This window comes from Sminthopsis crassicaudata, chromosome 1 (assembly GCF_048593235.1).
Source record: "Sminthopsis crassicaudata isolate SCR6 chromosome 1, ASM4859323v1, whole genome shotgun sequence".
NCBI lineage: Eukaryota > Metazoa > Chordata > Mammalia > Dasyuromorphia > Dasyuridae > Sminthopsis > Sminthopsis crassicaudata.
The window spans coordinates 571374078-571390239 of record NC_133617.1 but is presented as its reverse complement, the minus strand read 5'-3'; the positions used below and the strand labels follow the sequence as shown (position 1 = coordinate 571390239).

Genomic DNA, 16162 nt, shown 5'->3' with positions numbered 1-16162 from the left:
GTCTTTGGTACAAACTTTCAGACTAATGTTAGGCCAAATATTTGTAGAGTTTATTAAAAGTTTGGGAAAAGAATCAAGGAAGATATTTTTACTTTTATTATTTCCTACCTTACCATCCCACCAGTGGTTCCCCTGCATATAGAGAAAAACTCTGACTTTGATTCACAGGTTCTTTTGAAGTCTCTTACTCTCTAAGTTGATGCATCAGGAAAAAAAAAAAAAAAAAAAAACAAAAACAAAAAAAACAAAACAAAACAAAAAACAAAAAAACAAAAAAACAACAACTTGGAATATTCCCCCAAAATTTATTGCTGATTTATATTATCTTGTACCCTGAGACACATAAAAATAAAGCAACATAGGAATTTCACTTTTTTAGCTTTGCATCTAAATAGTGTTAAAAAAAATCTTGGGAACTAGCTTCATAGCTACAAAATAAACTTGTCCTAATTTTTTTTTTATTAGTACAAGAGCCATGTACTTTTAATGTAGGGGGAAAATTGAATTAAGATTACAGAGGAAAACAAATGTAAATGTTATGAAGCATAACACATATAAAACAAATAAATATGTATGGACTGCCTTGATATTTGATTATACGTGTTATCCCAAGGGACTCTGCTAATTAAAAAAAAATAGAAGAAGTTTCAGCAATAAAATATTTTAAGTTGCTTGTTGGAGGAATAGTGAGCTACTGACCTCTAGTTGAAGAGAATAAGATAGCTATTTATTCCAGGCAACATCTGAAAATATATTTTCTTGCTGCATACAGATTTCCTAAGTCTTAGTCAGTTCTGACTAATGAGGACAGAGAGACCATTCATACATTCCTGGAATCTCATTTATACCACTTATAGCAAACAAGAAAAAATTATTATTTTAAATCTATTTTTTCTCTTTATGAAAGCCCTGATTTTTTTTAAGTTGATGTTAGACTATATGCTGCCTCCATATAAACCAATTGATAGGTAAACTGAGTAATGTACAAAGGAATTCATTAGACTTGTTGGCAAGCATTTCTATCTGATGTTTGCCACTGAAAAACATCTCAACAGAGATGCATGTCCTCTTTGAGACATCTTATTTATTTATTATAGCTCCATGGAAGAAAATATTTGGCTAATGCTATACTTGTAAATAAAGCTATTTTTTCCCTGCTTAGGAAAGTAACCATGGAAAGTCAGTGGCAAATAATATTAAGAATCAATTAGAGTTGCCTTATTCAACCTCTAGAGTAAAATTTGCTGACATCAACTAGCAATTTAGTAGCTCCACTTATGCATCAAGAGTATATCTTCCTATAGATTTATGAGTCATGTGGATTCATAAAATATAAGGCCTCTTCATTTTTTACTCTCTTCTACTCCTCCCACTTCTATATCCATTCAGTTACCAAGTCTTATTGATCCTATCTCCTGCATATTTTTCTCATCTATCTCTTTTTATTGACTTAACATATTGACCATAACATATTGACCATAACAACCACCCCAATCCTGGCACTCCATATCTCTCTACTGGACTATTATAACAACCTCCTAATTAATCTCAATTTTCTAGTACTAGAAGGACCAGGTATATTATCAATTGACATAACATTTTTTCTTATAGTTTTAATTCAAAATTAAAATTTTCGCGTTATATTTTATTTAAAGTGTATATTTTAAAAATACATTGCTCCAGTTGGAGTTTGTTTTTTTTTTTTTTGAAGTTTTCTTTAATTCCAGTCTTTAGTATTAGCCTATTCTTTTTCCAATCAATTCTCAAAATGACTGTCAAATTTATATTAATAAAGCATAGTTCTGATCATTTCATGCCACTTTTCAATAAACTTCAGTGTCTTTCTTTGGCCTTAAGAATAAAGTAGAAAATCCTTTGCCATTTAAAACTCTTAACAATCTGATTTTAAGATAATTACAAATTGGAACTTCCTTCTCCCTTGCCTGTCATAAATTCTATACAGGGCAGCTATTGTTTAGTTAGCACAATAGATAGAGTGCCAGGCCTGGAGTTAAGAAGAACTAAGTTCATAAGAGCCTCAGATACTTCCTAGATATATGACCCTGAGGATGTCATAAAAACACAAAAACAAAAAGCTATTTTTGCCTCAGTTTCTTCATCCATAAATAAACCTAAAGAAGGAAGTGGCAAACCACTCCCACATCTTTGCCCAAAAATCACCCAATTGGATTCAGGAAGGTTTGGATGTGATTAAACAATGACTATGACAACAACAAGAAGTAAAACTGAACTGATTGCTGTTTCCAATATAAAACACTAAGTGTCCCAATTTTTTGCCTGTTAACAAGCTCCTAGACATGATGAGAATGCTTTTTTTTTTTTAATACCCATAGCTCTTATCTATGACTCCTTTCAAGTCTGAACACACGTGTCATTTCCTTCAGAATACCCTTCCTGATATTCTGAACTATAATTTCCCTTCAATCCTTGTGTATTTCATTGTTATTTGCTTATCTGTAAAATATAGAATGTAAAATCCTTGAAAGCAGAAACTATTATGTTCATTCATTCATCCATTTATTTGTTTGTTTTAATGTGTAATCCTCATTACCTACTTTGAACAGAGGATGAACAAAATGCTTGTTGATTACAGTAATACATAAATATGGTATGTATTATATTACATTATATTAATTCATATATATATATATGTTTATATATATATATATATATATATATATATATATATATATATATATATATATATATATATATATATATATATATGTCTTTTTTTTTCCAAGGCACTGAAAGGCTTTTCACAATATATCTTTGTGTTTCCTTTCAAAACATCTTTCAAATTGCTATAGATAGGAATAAGCCTATTACTAACAGAATGATAGCTGATACACATTATGGGTGGTAGTTTTTACAAAAATAATTCTATATAGTAATGAAATCACAGATTTATTATCATGACTGCCTATATGTTTGTCATATTGTTTTTTAAATTGTTGTTTCAATATCTTATATTCTTGCATGTGTTCTTTGGGTGTTGATTTCTTCTCCTTAAAATTAGAATGCAGCAAATGCATTTAGAGCAGGAAAGGTACTATTGAATTATTTCCAAGCATTAAAGCTCATATTGTAGGTTCAATTCATTTCAGTCCTTTTTAATGAGGCAATTTGATATGTCAAACAGGTTTAAGAGTCTAGAACAAGGTGGATTTTGTTTTAGCTCATTTTTTTTTTCTGTTTTAATAATAACCTATGCACTGGGTAGCATTTGAACTTTATATATATATATATATATATATATATATATATATATATATATATATATATATATATATATATATATATATATACCACTTCTGAAATTAACTTTGAGAATAATAACTGCATCCCTTATTAATTTTCATTTATAATTTTCTCTAAAAATTCAATTTTTACTAAGTAATGAGGAGGAAGGGAAGAACAATGACCCTTTACTTTAGACATGTTACCAGTTAATTATTTACAATAGTTATTCTGATAATTTTCTCTAAAGTGATAGACATTTAGATATCTATATAGCACTATGGACTTTAAACTTATCTAAAACCAAGTATATGGTCTTGTGAGTTCTTTTTTCTATAAAAGCATCTATTATAGAATTAGTAAGTTCATATTTAATAGGGAATGATATAAAATATTGAAAAATTTCTGTTCAGAAAACAGGCATTATGAAATATTTTTAGTTCTTGAGACTGTTTTAATTTCTGCAGTAAGATGACATCATAGTGAGTTAGTTATTCTAGTTTCTTAGACTGAGAGAGTAAGGTGCCCATCCATTTCTAGTCCTCTTTCCATCATTTGATCATACAACCATTTTTCTTGAAAATTTCAATCATTTCAAATGTGTGTGGGAATGTTTGTATAACATATTTATTCTTGGAATAATAAAGTCTGAAAAATTTGAGAAGATTTCAGATCTTTATATATCAGGGACCCATTTTCTCCTAAAGGACATCTGTTAGTCACTAAAAGCAATTTTTTTTATATTCATCAAACTGAGATGACCTTGACAGCTGCAGATATGGATGGATGTCAGATTAAATTGGCTGCCAGTCCCAACATCTCACTTTTTCTGAGTCCGTAACTAACAAAGCTCAAGTATAGGAAGTATACGAATAGATGGATTCAATTCCATTTCTCCTCATCTCTCTTGGTATGTAATCATGCTCCCATCAAATAAGAGTGAAAATTCTAATAATTGTTGAATTCATTTTAGGGAAACAAATGCTACCACACTCACAAATGAACATATAACATTAACTATGATAACTATGTGCATATTTGTACACACACACACACACACACACATATATATATATATATCTTTATATATATATATATATATATATATATATATATATATATATAATATGTAGAGCTCTTTATTCTTTTTTACCTATTTTTTTTTACTTGTAGTCTTAGGCCCTATTAAGCTTTAAGTTCTTTGAGGGCAAGAAGTATTTGTCTTTCTTCATTTCCCCATACTTGGGGAAAGTAAAACCATAAAACCAAACTTGGCTTATAATAAAAAAAAAAGTGTTATTGCTGGAAGACATCTTAGAACCTGCTGAGTCCAATTTACTAATTTTACATATTGGGAAACTGAGACCAAGAAAGTTTATGTGACTTATCCAGGGTCACTTTGCTAGTAAGTGTGATAGCTTAATGCTTTTTCATTGATTAATGTCAAAATAATGTATCCAAATGAAAGAATTCTATCAGATATTCAATTATATAAGTTTAATAGTAGATCAAATTCAACTACATATCTATTTTCATTTTTTAAAGCTACTTTCATTTTAGCCATGTTGTGAAAGAAAAATCAAAATAAAGGAGAGAAACCATGAAAAAGGAAAATCAAATAACTTCAACAATAATAACAAAAGATGAAAATAATATGCTTTAATCAACATTCAGTCCTTGTTTTCACTCTAGATGTGAATGGATTATTGGAAATATCTTGGATCACTTGAATGTTGAGAAGAGCTAGGTCTCTCATTGTTGATCATCAGGTAATCTTGTTGTTACTGTGTACAATGTTCTCCAGATTTTGCTTACTTCATTCAGCATCATTTCATTTGATTTGTTTTTTGATTTTTGTATTTTTTTGTAAAACTCAGTTTAGAAATGAGTGGTCAACATTGTTTTCAGGAACATTATTAATTTATGAAGTTCTTTTTTTAAGTTCAAAGAACATTATGAGAAAAGTAAAAATCTAATTCATGAGAATGAATCTCTTAGTGCATTAGATCATTCATTTAAAAAAAAGTTACGTGAGCTAAAGTAATCCATAATAAATTATTAAAAAACAATCTAGATCTCATGTGGTTAGTAATGTTATAGGTATAATTAACTTTAAGACTAGTTTCATGGAATGTACATGCTTCTTATTTCAACCCTTATCCTTTCTCTTAGGCATAATGAGTATGTGTTGGCCAATCTAATAAAATGCAGAAATGAAATCTAATCATTCTTTCTACCTCTTTCTTTTTCTGTCCCTGCCCTGGGCACTATTTTTTCTCTACAATATGAAGGAAATTCTAGAATTCAATCAACTTCAGTGTCCTCTGGTTGACAATAACATCAGCCTATGTATCACAGTAGTTCCCAAGCAGTCTGTAACATGGGACAGAGAAAATTTAGAAAGTAATCGTGTTGCATCTTTTCTTGATCCCAGTATTCCTGAATTCCCTTTGCTAGTTTAATAAATTGAATAGCAATGAAAAGACTGTCTGAGAAACTGTGGCTATGGATTCAATTACCCAGATTCTCCTGGATAGCTATCATTGACCTTGCCTCTGAAGTTCTAGTTGCTAGTAAATCTGGAAAATTAAGGAACATGGCATTCCAATAAAAGGGAGGGGGACCAGACCTGCAATTCCATTGGAGTGACTAAGTCCCAAATGAAGAAATTCCTTCTGTTAATGTAGATACACATTTACTCTTCAATCCATCCTCTTAAAGTTTTACTTAGGAAACTCAGAAGCAAAGTGACTTGTCTAGATTCCCAGGACTATTTGTTTCTATCAGGATTTTCAGTTCTAATATATATCAAATATACATTTATATTCACTAGCCCATGCTGTCTCCACAAAAAAGTAATACAAAAAATGTAAATTGATATTTTAAGAGAATAGGTGCCAAGAGACAAAATTATTTAGTAGAAAGAGGCCTGGCTTTGAAATCTGAAGCAATGGGTTCAAGTATAATGTTTGACACAGTCTAGCAGTGTGACCACATTCAAAGTACTATATTTCTCAATAATTTTATTGGTCTCTAAGATTAAAAGTTGCAAATCTTTATCAATGGAGGAAATGTCCACATTGTGAATTGTACCCAGAGAGGAAATCACAAGTTCATTTGAACCTGAACCCTGTTCCCCAAACAGAAAGAGATGGAGACAAACAGAGAAAGACAGAAACAGAGAGAGAAAATTTAAAAAAAAGAAAATAAAAATATGAAAGATTATGTTCAACTCATAAAGATAATATTTATTAGTATTCTCCAGAATTTCTTGCAATTACATTTATAAACATTATTTAAAACTAGAGATACAATATCTAACTAAAACTACAATTTAACAAGTCCTACAGTTGATATAGAGAAGTCTCAGTGAGGAAACTCTCTCTACCAATATAGCTCAGATCTATTCTGCAAATTGTACTTCAATGATATCCCTGGGATCATCTAACTAGTATATGTCAGAAGCAGAATTGGGAATGAGATCTTTCTCATTCTGAAGCTAGATCTATAGCTTCTTTTAAATTACTATAATACTTCATATGTTTGTTTTATATCTATCTATATATAAATATATGATATACATACAACTATACAACTATACACATACAACAATACTAGCAAAGAGAGACAGGGACACAAAGAGATTGAGATTTCTTCTCTTCCTGTACATAAATATATGTATGAGTCAACAGAATAGTCATATGCAAATCTACTTTTGTATGGATTTGTAAGTACATTTTCACACAGAAATGCTTCTAGGTTTTCTTAAATGAATTCAACCAATCACTTCTCTAAAACAACTGACATTTCTATATTTCCTTAAGCAGTTATATATTTATCTTTCTGCTAGTGTCATATGAAAAAATATGAGTAATGATCACAATAGAAAATAGAAAATACTGAGATGTGACTAGTAAAATAAAATAAATTTATGTATTTATTTGCTGAAGAAAGGACAATTACATACTTTACCAAATGATAACATAATCAGCAAACAGCAAAAGAGGGAATCATGGTCTATTTTATTAAGAAAGAAAGTAAGCAAAAATCTATAATTTCACCTTTGAGAGAAAATGGTTAGAAACTGACAAAAGATTCATAAAATAAGGTTTACACATATAACTTCATATAGTGGAAGATAGAAAGCTCTGATGTGCTATGATTTATAGAGTATGTGCACTTATATGTGCATATGTATGAATATATGTATATATATATATATATATATATATATATATATATATATATATATATATATATATATATATATATACATGGATGTATGTGTGTATTTTTTATTTTAATAAAGAATGCAGCAAAGAAAAATCCAAAATCCAAAAGCTACTTTGATAAAACTTTTACATATTATAATGACAATGTATGGAAAAATTTTTTGCAGTAAAGGAAATTCAGCAGAATACTATTTTGTGTGCCTTTCTTAGATTCATTCTGACATATTTTCTCAACATATATAATTCTGTATCATCAGTTCATTTTATTTAACTTTGATGCAATATATTCCAATTAGATAACACATGAGGATTGATATGCCTATTATATTAAGACCTGGGTTATTCTAGCTAATGAATTAATAGGCTCATTCAAAGTGCTTAAACAGTTTCTTATGAAGGACAATCATTGACCTCTATAACCCTACATCTTATGGATCCAGAAAAAATGTTATCTTACCTTATCTTTTCTTTGTTTTTCATCCTGGTATACAGTCCAATGTTCTCCATCATTACTATATGCCAGTTTATAGGAACCTACAAATTGTACATGACCAAAATCTTTAGCTCCTTGGGTAATGATGCCAGTCACTTTGGTAGGGACTAGAAGATCCACCTAGAATAAAGAAGATATAAAACATAATGTTACAAAACACATGTAGTAATACATTCTCCTTATTGTGTCCCAAGAACCACATATAAAAAACTGCTATTTCTAGACATTTCTAGTGTAAAATCCACTGTATACACACACACACACACACACACACACACACACACACACACACACACACACACACACACACACATATATATATATATATATATATATATATATATATATATATATATATATACTTTTTAAAAATTGATTTAAAATGTAAATATCATCTGGCTCAATTAAGGCTAACTCTATCCTACAGTCCAGCTTGATCATCTCTTCCTTCAGTTGCTCAGCAGAGTGATTTTTATGGCACTGAAATATTGGATCACCACAATCTGTCTTCTATAAATCAAGCAATAAACAAACTTTTATTAAGCATTTACTATATTTGCACACTATGTTAGAATCTGGAGTTATAAAGACATATTTGAAACAGACACTGATCTTACAAGATGCTAGAAGGAAGTATACATGTGAATTTATAAAAATACATACAACTTTTGGGGGTGACACTAGCAGCTTGGGGAAGCAAGAATATTTTCATGAACAACATGGAGAAAACTAAAATTTGAAGGAAGTGTGGGGGGTCTAAAATGTTGAAGTTAAGTATAAGTATATTCCATGGAATATAGTATATGAAGAACATTAAAAAGGTCCGTGTGGTTGTTCTGCATTGTAAAGATAGTTTGGTGGCAGTTTGTGAAAGATTTTTAACATCTATAGTTTATATAGTGATTTGAAATTTGCAAAGAAAGCACTTAATTGATATTTTGGGTTTTGTTTACAACTTCAAAGGTGTCATTATTATCCTCATTTTGGAAATGAGGAGACCAAGGCAGATAGAAGTTAAATGACTTTCCCAGGATCACACAGATAAAAGCTGTCTGAAGTCAGAATTTTTGTCAGTTATTCTTGACTACAGGTCCAATATTCTATCCACAGTATCCCCTGGCTTCCAAACAAGAGTTTTATTTGATTCTAGAGGCAAGCTGTAGCCACTGGAGTTTATTGATTTGGGGAGTGACATATCATCTTAGAAAAATTTACTTTAGAAGCTGTAAGGAGGATGAAATGGATTGGGGAGAGACTTAAGATGGGGAGACCAAGTTTTCTTGTTGTCAAATCCAGGTATGTTTTACATGTAATGCACTTTCACAGACTTTCATTGTCCATTTTATCCAAAGGATTGACTCAATTTTATATGTAGATACAGATTAGGCTCCATTTAATTTGGCTGGGACTTCAGGAACAACCTTTGGTGTTGAAAGCTTTTTTCCCCCCATCAATTTAATCATGCATAATTGAATAATACACACATTAGCTAATGAAAACCCTATTTCAAAAGCCAATATTCTTTACAAGATAGGCTATAAATTTAAGGTCAAACATCAAAAGAGAAAAGAGAGCACAAAATACATAGCCATTGTGTGCCTACAGCCCATATTGTAGTACTATTTACATATGTACAGATGTATAAACATAAATCCATATATACTCATGTCTGTAAATGGAAAGAACTATCAAAATTCTTATTAAACAATATAATTGTAATTATTTCATGTCAATATGTGGTTTATATTCAATAAGATATTTATTATCGAACATTTCAATTCCCTTTCCCCAAACTCTGATTTGTATTTGTTTATTTTTCTCCAGTTACTTTTTGATTCTATTTTCCCCCTTTTTCTGAGACTTTTAGTCTCCTTCTAAGGATTCTTTGAGATTGTCTATCTTTAGTTTTTCTCCTTTTCCCCCCTTGATCTACAGTTTCCTCTCTTATCCTGCAATGCAGTTTACTTCCTCTGCTTAATATCCTTGATCTTATCTTCACTATCACTGCTCCATATGCCATCTTTGAGTATCTCCAACCACCACAATTGTTTACATTTCATATTCTTTATCCTGTGAGAAGCAGGATGTTAGAAAACCAACTGCAGGTTAGGTGAGGGTCATGCATGGAGGACAGAATATGGTGTATAACACCCGATCCCTGTGCTCTATGGATTTCTAAATCTTCGTATAACAGAAATGTGGCGAAGGTGTTCAATGTGAGTGCTTAATGTGTTAACCACTGGAGTAGGAATATTGATAGCTTCATATTTACTTCATTTTAATGTTTTAGTGTCAAGGATGTTTGGTTAAATTTTTCTTTTATGCTTTAGAACACACTAATAGGAAAACATCTCAGAAAAATGGAATAAGGAGAATAAAATAGCATATATATACATATATAAATGAGAATAAATGGATATGAGAATAAAATACCATATATAATGCATACACACACAAACATACATGTAACTTCCCTTTCCTCAATTCAGCAACTTCTTTACTTCTTTCCTTTTCCTGATTATTAGAATAATGTAGAATCTGTTCATCATTGTCAGGAAACACCAAATATAAACTTTATATTTATTAACTAGAAAGAACTTTTTTTGTTCTTAATCTGTCTCATAGATTACATGTATACACACAAATATATATATATATATATATATATATATATATATATATATATATATATATATGTGTGTGTGTGTGTGTGTATGTGTGTGTGTGTGTGTGTGTGTGTGTGTGTGTGTGTGTGTGTGTGTGTGTGTGTGTATCATGCATATAGGGCATATAGGACTGGCAAATATATGAAGCTAATCTGAGGAATCTGATTTTTGGAGGGCTAAGATGATCTGAAATTGAAATACTTGGGAAAGACTTTGGAAAATGGGTAAACATTCTGAAACTTGTGTTTTAGGTTTATAATCATATAGAATACAACAACCACTTTTACGGTTAAATTTAGAGAACTGAGATTTAAGAGTGTCGAAAGAATTTAGTTGGTCTTAGTCACTTTCTAGATAATTCTATTTTTTTTTTTTATTCCAGATGAGACACAATACTATAGGGACAAAGGTTTTGAGCCTTCTTCCTCCAAAGTCAATATGTGACCTGTGAAGGTAGTTCTCAGTTCTTTGCTGCCCTTGGAGTTTGTTCTTTTGTTTTAGGTTAAGGAGATTAATTTTGTGGTTACAAAAGACTATAGTCTCTGAATTAAAGTTCAGGAGAGTAAGATTATGGCAACCCAGGTGTCTGAGTCTTGAGTCTATGCTAGTTTTCACAGGCAGCCCAATATCAATGCCTAGAGGATCAATCTTTGAATTCAGCCCCATGGTAGTTGAGATAAGAATGCATTAAGCAGTGATGTAAATTTGGATACATACTTGAAGAGACCAATGCCATAAAAATCTGGACTTGTTCTCTCCAGCTATTAGGGTGATATAGGGGAGAGCGTGTCCCCAATTTAGTAAGGAAAAATCTTGAACTTTTGCTCTTGCTATATATTTACAATAAGCATCCCTTATTAAAAAAATGATATAAGTTGATTTAAAGATTATTTAGTCATTGATGGTTAGCTGTGATTAAAATACAACAAGAACAGGAACTTATCAATATCAACAGCAATAGACACTCCCAGCCCTTAAAGGGTTCCCCTAGAACTCAGAAGAACAGGTATAGCCAGGCTCAGTCTGGGATTATAGGTCCAGGCATGCTTGATACATGTATGTATCTATGTGCCAAAATTTAAGCTTTAGGTTTAAATGCACCAGTTTCAATATTCTTCGGTTTTTTGTTTGTTTGTTTTGTTTTGTTTTTTAATAATCCTTGTTTTTTTCTATAATCCAAAATTTCATCTGAATAAATTAGAATTTGGCTTATGTTCAAATGCAAGAGCAAAAAAAAGGAAATGTCTCACAACCCTCAGGTTAACAAAACATGAATATAATATAGGGTTTATTTAACTTCTGTAAAAAAAATGTAATTGTTTTGTTTAAGCCCATAAACATCCAATATAAACTTTTCTCCACAGTTGACCTATCCAGAGATACATATGATCCTCTAGGCTTTCAGTTCTATGCTGGATGGAAATCCCTGACAAGTACAAAATATATGGGATAGCTAAATTTATAAATTCATCTGGGACTACAAGTCCACCTAGCTCATAGCATCAGCAAAGATTGTTGTTGTTTGTTGTTAAGTTGTATGGAATTCTGTAAGCCATTTTGAAGTTTTCAAGATAGAGATAATAAGGTGGTTTTTCATTCCTTCTCCAACTCATTTTACAGATGAAGAAACTGAGGCAAATGGAGTTAAGTGACTTTTTCAGAATTACATAGCTAGTAAATATTTGACTCAGATTTGAATTCAGGAAGATGAATATTCCTGATTCAGGGCCTAGAACTCTAGGGTCGCTTAGCTGTCAGTAAAGAATAAAGTACAATTTTGCTCTCCCACATTTTGCTCTCCCTTGTTTATGCTTAACTTTAATACGTGTTTAATCTAGGAATTCATCTACTGCATTTAGAAACTTTTAGACATTAAAATGTTTGGGGCAAGAACTTTTCTATTGATCTGCCACCGCTGCTCAAATTGGGAAACTGGCTAGAGTCTTGGAATCCAGGAAATCTGAGTTCAAATCTACACACTGACATTTCATGGGCAAATCACAAAATTTCTCTGTGCTTCAATTTCTTCATTTGTAAAATGAGGATAACAATAGCACTCACTCTCAGAGTTGAGTATAAAATAAGTTAATATTTTAAAGTACTTTGTAAAATTATTTAAGCACTATATAAATTCTAGTAATTAGAATATTATTGCATATTATTATTCTAGAATTTGCCAGGTTTGTTCAAAAAGTCTTCAGAATATCTACATTGCCTGACTATGTAAATAAATGCACTGATAAATGTTTAGCAACCAACTCTCCCTAAATTAAGCTGGAGATAGTTGCATGATCAAAGTTCTAGCTACTCTAAAAGTCAGCTTTTCCACAGAATCTATTTCTTCAGGGGTCTCTTTTTGGAGAGAATTTAAAACCATATGTCTTTTTTCACAAAGCTAGAAACTAGAAGACCAACATCTCTTTTTTCCCCCCAACTCTCACCAAATTCTCTCCTCTTGAAGGTACATAGTTAACATTGAGTAATCAATTTCTACCAAAGATCCAAAGCTAAAATTATCTTTTGTCAGCCTTCTGATATCTCTGTATCTTTAAAATCCTAGCTAGACTTGTGCTTTCTCTCAATTAATCTTTTCCAAATTATACATGAAATCTTGTTTGTAATTCTTTATTCACATTTTATATTTCCTCTTAGACTGTGAGTCTTTGAAGGCCAGTTTTTTTGAAGTTCTTTGTGTCACTAGAACTTAGCAGTGTTGTTGACATGTAATAGGTGTTTAATATATACTTGTTGACTTACTGCATCTAAACTTAGGAGACCATGAGACACCTAGGAAGAAACTATGCTTTGCTGACATTCACGGGATGGAAAAGAACAAAGATTGGAATAACACAGGAAGCAATACAGCATTGAACATTGAACATTGTACATTGATATTAAAATTTCTTGGTTTAATTTCTTCTGATGCTAAATTTCACATAGGCTCTGAGGAAAGGTTTCCCTTCGTCATGGCTGATGATGCAATAAGGAGTTTTCCAGAGTCTCTCTTTCTGTGGTATTTCTTAACATCAGTTTGATTTCCTGTTGGGTGGAGATGTTTTCCCCCTTGCCTGTGTATTTTGGCTCTTTAAGACAGGTATGTTTATCCTACCACTTTAACTATATTTCTTCCCAAGCCTGACCTAAAAAAAAAATCTTTTTAAGATTTTTGTTCCACTTTAGCTCAGCTCTCTACTTAAAGAGTGAGCAACTTATTTCAAAATTAATTTGTCCTTGACAATTTTTGCATGCATACCATGTCTAAGTAAATCTTCCTTCAGTATAAAAATAATCAGTTACTCACAGTGGACAGGGTGTTCCACAGGAACCCTGAAGCATTCCAGGACAGAATGCTCTATATTTTGGTACATAGAATTCACTAGGGATTCAGACACACCCAGACATCCTCTAGGGATAAACCACAACTGTCCTGGGATTCAGAGATTCCTGTGAAGATGCTGAGTAGACAAGTAACCACCCTGTTATCTTGACAACATTCAAGCTTAAAGACTTAACCTTATTCTCTTTTAGACTCAAATCTCTCATATCCTGGCTCAAAACTGGATTGCTTAGGAAGGATGCTAGAATAGTATTTAGCCTGCCACATTCTATGGAATATCTAGTTTCTAAATTCAAACTGCCTCCTAAACACACTTATCAGCAAATGTAGCAATGATTCATACTAGGGGAATAAATGATTAATAATAAATAAGTGGTAGTTATATAGCCCCTCAAGAATTGACAAAGTGCTTTTATACATTTTTTCTTGAGGTCTTTACAATAATTTTTGAGGATATGTCATATAATCATTGTAATCTACACTGCAAATTAGGACTCAAAGAGTCAGAAAAATTGAATTATTTGCCAGGTACTTCTTGGCAGAGTTGAAACTCAAATCCTAGATATAAGGTGTTAAATCTAGCACTCATTCTAATTCATTGTTCTTTCTCATCAAATTTATTTTCATTCTTTTTCTTTTTTTCAAAATTAATCATCCAAATGAAAAGTGAAGAGTAATTTTGAAATGAGTAATTGTGTATATTTAATGTTGCCTCTGGGGAGGGAGTTGAATCTGTTACTCTTTATTTATCCAGTAATCTTTCAATTATATATATTTTTTCTTTTGCCATGGAAGCAAGTAGCACTGCAGGATGCCATTTCTCCAGATGGTGGTGACTAGTTCTTTCCATTTCCATTTTTATATTTGGCTATCACATAGCACCTGGGAATAAGCCTTTTCTGGAACCTCTCTGAAGACCATTGTGTGTGTATGTATGTGTGTGTGTGTGTGTGTGTGTGTGTGTGTGTGTGTGTGTGTGTGTGTTTTCCTTTATATTGGCTCACAGCAGGACCAAGAGTGTGATAGAATGGCAGAAAATTTATATCATGTTTGTTCACAATTGACACTCTCTCATGGTTCTTGAACATAATAGGGCAATGTAGGTGAATGGAAGGTTAAGCTATCATTTCATTTCCTCTTCTGGTTTATAATTTTGAGAGTTAAGGAGCCAGTCTGAATCCTTTTAATTGACTGTGAAAAACTATAAATTTGAACTTGCTCATGAAGATCAAGATCAACTACTATTTCAGACAATTACAGGAGACCTTGGCAGATAGCTGAATAGGCTAAGATAAGGCAGTCTGACATTCTATTTATTTTCCTGGACAAGCATTCCTAAGGGGAGGAAAATGAAAAGAAAGACAAAAAATAGGCATGCAAGAGTACTAAATAGGGAGACCAAAGAGATCTATCATAAAATCGTGTAACTTGATTGCTTTTTCGAATAACTCTTGCTTTTGCCTTTGTGCGATATTAATCCATTTTTTCACTTAAATATTTTATAAAGTTCATTATGTTTTATAAAATGAACTCATTAAACAGAAATGTATTTCAAACTATCATACTCATCTGATATTTCAAACTTTATTACATCCAGGACTTGCTGAAAACTTTGGCTTACTTCTTTTGATAAAAATTGAGAAATTCAACTTGATCAAACTATTGATATTTTCTCTACTACTCTCTTGGGTGTAGACAATCAACTCCAAAATAAGCCTTGACTTGTCTGGCCATTTCCGAGATGTATTTGCTCATACTGAATGTTTAATAATTTTATCTTACATCTGATTCAAGTTAACTGTATCATACTCATCCCAATACCACTTTATTTAAGCATTTGATGATTAAAGAAGTCATCCTAAAGGAACTTTCCCTTTATTATTTTAAACATTATCTCAGAATCATGGATTTAGAGAAAGAGTAGACCATAGAGACCATCTTTATCTTACAGATGCAACAACCAATAGTTTAGAGAGAATATGTGACTTGCCTTTACTTATTCTGAGATATATACTGAGATAGACTCAGATTTTGAATTCAATTCAAATGTTGCCTGAGATACATACTCAGATCCCCAGATTTCGAATTGAACACTCTTTTCACTATAACCTTATGTTTCATTAAATGAGTCCAGATTTTTTAAAAATGTCAAATATAAAAATTAAAAGCCACA

General features: G+C 31.4%; 1 protein-coding gene across 2 annotated transcripts in view; it reads right to left on the bottom strand.

Moving 5' to 3' along the window:
• The window catches only part of EDIL3 (EGF like repeats and discoidin domains 3), a 685096-nt gene that overhangs the window by 37526 nt on the left and 631408 nt on the right, over window positions 1–16162 (bottom strand). For both annotated transcript variants that reach the window (XM_074282146.1, XM_074282145.1), the window contains one exon: window positions 7951–8106. In XM_074282146.1, the coding sequence (XP_074138247.1) occupies window positions 7951–8106 (156 nt within the window). The remainder of the gene's footprint in view (window positions 1–7950; window positions 8107–16162) is intronic.